This window comes from Rhinolophus ferrumequinum, chromosome 16, assembly GCF_004115265.2.
Source record: "Rhinolophus ferrumequinum isolate MPI-CBG mRhiFer1 chromosome 16, mRhiFer1_v1.p, whole genome shotgun sequence".
NCBI classification, from domain to species: Eukaryota; Metazoa; Chordata; class Mammalia; order Chiroptera; family Rhinolophidae; genus Rhinolophus; species Rhinolophus ferrumequinum.
This window is the reverse complement of record NC_046299.1, coordinates 5416696-5422695: the sequence shown is the minus strand read 5'-3', so window position 1 is coordinate 5422695 and position 6000 is coordinate 5416696. Positions and strand designations below refer to the sequence as shown.

At 43.1% G+C, this 6000-nt stretch overlaps 1 protein-coding gene across 3 annotated transcripts in view; it reads left to right on the top strand.

The window, feature by feature from the left end:
* The first annotated feature begins 989 nt into the window (after window positions 1-989).
* Window positions 990-6000, top strand: part of EDRF1 (erythroid differentiation regulatory factor 1) — a 35718-nt gene continuing 30707 nt past the window's right edge. For all 3 annotated transcript variants that reach the window (XM_033130771.1, XM_033130768.1, XM_033130770.1), the window contains exons 1-4: window positions 990-1204; window positions 2160-2368; window positions 4898-4964; window positions 5596-5721. In XM_033130771.1, coding sequence (XP_032986662.1) covers window positions 1097-1204; window positions 2160-2368; window positions 4898-4964; window positions 5596-5721 — 510 coding nt within the window. In that variant the 5' untranslated portion in view covers window positions 990-1096. The remainder of the gene's footprint in view (window positions 1205-2159; window positions 2369-4897; window positions 4965-5595; window positions 5722-6000) is intronic.

Below are 6000 nucleotides of genomic sequence, written 5' to 3'. Positions count from 1 at the left end.
AGCTTCCAATATTTTACCTCAAAGCAAAGCAAATTTTTATGAGGGACCTGGCTGCATTTAATTATGCTCGATATAATAATTGGGTGCGGAGTCTGGAGATACGAGATCCTAGTACTTTCAAAGTTTTAAACCGACCCTGGCTATTTCTCTCCCTCCTTGCTCCTCAAAGCACTGGCATCCTCTCCTGGGAGCCTGTTAGAAACGCAATCTTCGACTCGTCCCAGACCTACTGAATGAGAATCTGCCAGTCAACTAGATCCCTAGGCACAACAACGCTTCAGGACCACCTGGAATGCCCTCTGCTAGTTCCTGACAAATAGCCGGCTCTCCGGAGATGCTCCATGGGTCACCCAGCAGCAAACGCGGCACCTCGCAAAACCGTGCAGAAGTGCCACCGCCCCTGAAATCCGTCCCTTCAGGGAAGGCAGAGGGCTTCCTCCGCGTGTCTCAGCGCCGCTCTCCCCACGGAGCCCCGCCCCTCCTACACTCGGGACTGCGGGCCACACACGCATTGTGATGCGGGGACAGGACGTCCAGTCTCGGCGTGCTTGATTCTGGGCTGCCCCTCACCTGGGCACGTCTTCCCTTCCTGGGCCTGTGAGCCCGTTTGTAAACCGAGGGGCCACTGAAGGCTGGGGACAGAGGAGTGCTAAGACTTCACTACTTCATAAACGGGAGCCGCTGGTTACCCCGACAACAGCGGTTCTCCGCCCACGCAGCGAGGACCTCGTCAGCACAGACTACGCACTGAGCCCAAGTCCCAAGAACTGTTTGCCAACAAAGACGAGCCGCTTGCAAGGGGCGGAGCCTGGGAGTCGGATCCCGCGAGAAGTGGTCTCCCGAAGACGCTCTGACAGGCGCAGGCGCACTATAGCGCCTGCTCCTGTCGCGAGGGTGGAATCCATCTGGGGAGGCGGGGCCGGGCCTCTGACACGGAGCTCGCGAGATTTGAACGCGCCACAGGAACTTCTTCCTGTCAGAGACCGGAAGTGCTGTGTGCGGGGCATCTCTGGCGCTTGCGGCTGTGTTGCTGGTCTCGCGTTTCTGTCTCCGCTCCTGGGGCTCTGCTGTTCCTCGCCTCCCCTGGACCGAGGTGATGGGGGACTCCAAAGAGGCCGGGGCCGAGGCTCCACCGGCCGGGGCCACTGCTCGAGGAGGACTCAGCCTCCTATCCCAGGGAGAGTCCGAGGAACCTTCTGCACAGGTGAGTCCGCCGTGGGGCGGGACCTGCAGGGTTCCGGAGCTGCGGGCCCGTTCCGCTGGGGTCGAGTTCCACGGTTCCCGGAGGCTTCTGGCGCTTTCTCCACGCCTCTCCGGCACCCGCCCAAACACAGTGGAAGCCTGTGTGACTGTTGTCAAGTATTCAGGTATTTACTTGCAAGTCATTCGTGTCAAAAGCAGTCCTGGCTTGCCACTCGATGGTAGCCGACCAGTGAGTTAGACACGATCTCTGCTCTCAAGGACCGTAGATGTAAATATGTGGTTCCAAATTGTGACCCAGTTGTGCAAAGCTGGAGGGAAAAGAGAGGGCGTCAGGAGGAGCTCACCGAGATGGGACTGAGCTAATACTTGAAGGATGCAAAGTGTGGCAGGGACTGCCTGCAAGAAAGGTAGAGTCGTGAATTCAGACACTGAGCGTACTTGGGGGTGTGGAAGTGATGGCGTGAAGAGCCCCCAGTGCCTGGCCATGAAGTTAGCGATTCAGAGTATTTGTGCACATCTTTGACTCATCAATTTCTAAACGTTTGCTTAAAAATAAAAAGTCCCAGATCTCTAACCACAAACTACTTTCTAAATGGTGTATGTTATTGAAATTAAAATACATGTTTAATAATGAACAGAGGTTTTATCAAATTTTTCATTTAGTGAACGTGACACTGTTGACTCATTGGTTTCTGTTTCTCCACTTTCAATGAATTGGTTGTTCTGTTTCCCAGCCCTCAGTCATAATCATCATACTCCTTATGTTTTTTCTTTGAAATTATGTGAAAAAGAGATAAGTGAATGTGACAGTTTATGCTCACATTTATTAAGTTCTCTTAATGGCATGTAGCATACATTCTTGTGAAGCCTGATGTAGTGTTTTTTCTCTTTTTATAAGGGTGGAATTTTTCATTCCTACCAGTGTTCATTAAAATTGCATTCAATATGTTTATTAGGGATCAGCTTTATTTCTTGGAGGCAATGAAGTGAAGAGCCGAGCTGTGGTGAAATACTCTTCTGCCCCTGCTCGAACAGCATTTGCACGCCTTGAAGAGAAAACAGACTTGAAACTCCCACCTGCCAACTGGTTACGAGAGAGTGCCAAACTCGGGCCAGCAGGAACTACCATTCTTGGCAATAGTAAGAAAAGCAAGCCATTTTCAAGGTAAATATCCATCGGTGGTATTTGTACTTATCCCTCAAATCCCTCCCTCCCACACCAAACTCTAATACTTGCTTTTCAGTTTAATTTGTAATGCTCATCAGCATGGTGCAATTGCTGTCTAGAAAAAGATCATATTTGACTTTTGAAATTCTATTTTTTTTCCTGCTATAGGATTGTATTGTAATATGAAGATATCAATTGCATATGCTTTTTTCAAGTCTGCATCGTGTTATTAACAAAGCTGAATTTTGATCACTAAAATTCAATCAGCAAGTTTCCACACATTTTGAATTTGTAAATAGAATCAGGATGACACATAAGAAGGAAAACCCTTAACACTGTCTAATCTGTTCTGTGGAGTTTTCATTAATGATAGTGAACTGCCTGGTCTGAGAAAACCTGACGTAGGAGTCCAGCATGTTGGGTGACCCATACCCTTGACTCTGACACTCACTGGAATGCTGCTGGTGGTATTTCAAGTTGAGAGAGTGGCCTGGGGTCTTACAGAGAAAAATGTGTGCATTTCTGTATTTTTGTAGAGCATTTAACGTGTGGGGTTCTCTTTTTTCCTCTGTGATTGAACATAAAATATTTCTACGTAACGTACAGCAAGAGCCATAAATACATTAATACCTTATGAGCCGATAGTTTGGAAATTATCCACATGACTCAGAAGGTAAAAGTTATATTTGCAAAATGTTATTTGTTTGTAGCAATATTTACACCAGCAAAAAGTTGGAAATAGTCCACATATCTTCTTTTAGAAGAATGGCCTAATAAATTACGATGTGTTGACACAATTAAACGTTATGCTGTGGTTTAAGTAATTATGTTGACTATACACACACTGTGCTAAGTACTTTATACGTTTACGTCATTAATTCTCACAACAACCCTTTGAGTTAGGTACCATTAACTAATTTTCACATGAAAACTGAAGCTTAGAAAAGTTAAGTCACTTGCATAGACCACATGGTAAACTATCAGAGCATGCTTTGAAGTGAGGCAGTCCTAGGTAAGTATTCTGGCTCTCTGTGACTTACTGACTGAAAAATGATGACATCAGCTGCTTTTCAGGTTGTAGGTAGATTATACAAGGTGTGATCAACAAATAAGGTAAATGTTTAAATTTAAAAAAAATGTATTACCGTAAAAGACACATTGCCATTAATTCCCCTCAAAATACTCCCCCTCACTTCAAACACACTTATCCCATTGTTCTTGCCACTTTCTGAAGCAGTTCTAGAAGTTCTCTTTCGGGTCTTTAGTTGTGCTGTCATGGCTGCCACGATGTCCTGAATTGATTCAAAACGTTTAGCTTTCATGGTCATTTTGACTTTGGGGAAGAGCCAGAAGTCTCATGTCGACAGATCCAGTGAATAAGGTGGATGAGGACACAACGTAATGTTTTATTTGACAGAAATTGCCGTACCAGAAGCAATGTGTGACACGGAACCTTTCTGTTGTGATCAACAAGTAAGGTGAATGCTGCTGCCGAGTGCCATCCATCGAAAGACAGGGATCTTCAATACGGGAAGTGGAATGTGGAACCTTAGTAACAGTGTGTGGCAAGTTTCAGCTTGTCCAGTGCAGTCAGTCGGGTGTGAGCTATGGTTGATAAAAAAGGTGTGCTTTAAAACGTGCTGTAAATCATCCTCCATCATGATAACGCTTTGTGTCACACATTGCTTCTGGTATATGGCAATTTCTGTCAAATAAAAACATTGCGGTGTGTCCTCATCCACCTTATTCACCGGATCTGGCACCGTGCGACTTCTGGCTCTTCCCCCAAGTCAAAATGATTCAGAGCATTGAGGCAGCCATGACAGCGCAACTAAAGACATTCACGAAAGAGGACTTCCAGAACTGCTTCAGAAAGTGGCAAGAACGATGGGATCAGTGTGTTTGAAGTGAGGGGGAGTATTTTGAGGGATTAATGGTAATGTGTCTTTTATTGTAATAAATTTTTTAAATTTAAACAATCACCTTATTGTTTGATTACACCTTGTAGATGTGTCTCATGTGCTACCTGGCACTATTTTTTTTTTCTTCTTGCTGAATTTTGGGGTCAGGTACATTTTTTTGTATGTATATATTTTAAAAGAGTAGTATTGTGTATCACTAGGAACATAGGCCCAGAGACTAAAATCCTGATTGTTTCTGTTTGTATTTTTCATATCTTCCCACCTGAAAAGAACTATTTTCTTTTAGAGGTTTTTTGGGGTTTGTGATTATAAAAATGAAAATAATTGTTCATTGTTTTTATTCTAGATGTTCCTATTAATTGCTAGTAATGATTAATACTATATTTTATCAAATGTAAGATGCAATTGATTTTAAGTGACACTTATTTTATATACCACTAAAAAGGAAAACTAGCCAACTGTAGTGGTGATAGGCATACTGATTTCAGAGATGTCAGAATGTGGAAAATGTATATTATAGAAGCAATGGACTACAGTCTTCTGTTATAAACTCTACCTGCCTCATTATGAGCATGACCTTTGTGGCCTTTGTTCCCTCCATTAGCTTTGGAATGGCATATGACTTTATTGACTCAGTGGGAAATGACGTGGACGTTGTCTCTGACTCTGAAGTAAGTGTCCTTGTTGGGGGAGTGTATTTGGGGTGTTTGTGCTGGGCATTTATAGCATGCTCTGTTCTGTTGTCTTAAATAACTACTGATGAAGATACACTATCTGATTGTCGAATACCTTTTTTGTTATTAAGTAACACTGTGATATCTCCTTCAGAGACAAAGGAGCAACCCCCAAACTGGCAGTGGTAATAATACTAATATTGATGGTAGTATTTAAAAATTACAAGTGATTAGAATGTTTGGGATGATTTAGTATGTTACCAGTTAAGAATTAGAAATGATGCTGCTAGCAAAATCTGTCGCTCCTTAGTTGGTCAGATTTATCTGATATGCTACAAGCCTAGGCCAGTTGAACAGTGCGACCTATGCACACTTAACTTTAGGAAATTCTGTTGCGTAAAAGCTAAATCTTTGACCATTGTTTCCATTAACATAGTGTGACTTATAAAGTGTAGGTGATTCAGGTTTTCATGTCTTTGTGTGTAGCTCTTTGTGTAAAGTAGTTTGTATAACCATAGGGAAATACGGTTTCTTATGCTTTCAAACTGAATGAAGTGAAAATTTGAAAGACTCCGAACCACACCAGAAGGGTCTTTCTAAACAAATTTTCCTCTTTAATTCTTTTAAGAACATAAAAAAGCTCCTGAAGATCCCGTACAGCAAGTCCCACGTCAGCATGGCCGTACACCGTGTCGGAAGGACGCTCCTGTTAGACGAGTTAGATATTCAGGAGCTCTTCATGAGATCATCTCAGGTAATGCTTTCTGTGAGAAATAACCAGAAAAGCACTGTTTGAACAATGTGAGGGCGCTAGAAGTATGATTTGTTTCAAAAAAAGGTCAAAGTGGAAGCCTGGTTGAATACTTCAGCAACTGAAAAATGAGAAGTTTCACTGAAAAGCAAAAAGCTTTACTAAAGAAAAAATAGAAAAGAGAGAAGCTGGGGAAGAAACTTATTGATACCAACAGCCAGGATTCTTGCAAGAAAAAGGATGAAACCAAAGAAGAAAGTTGTGAAAAATGTGAAATTTAAG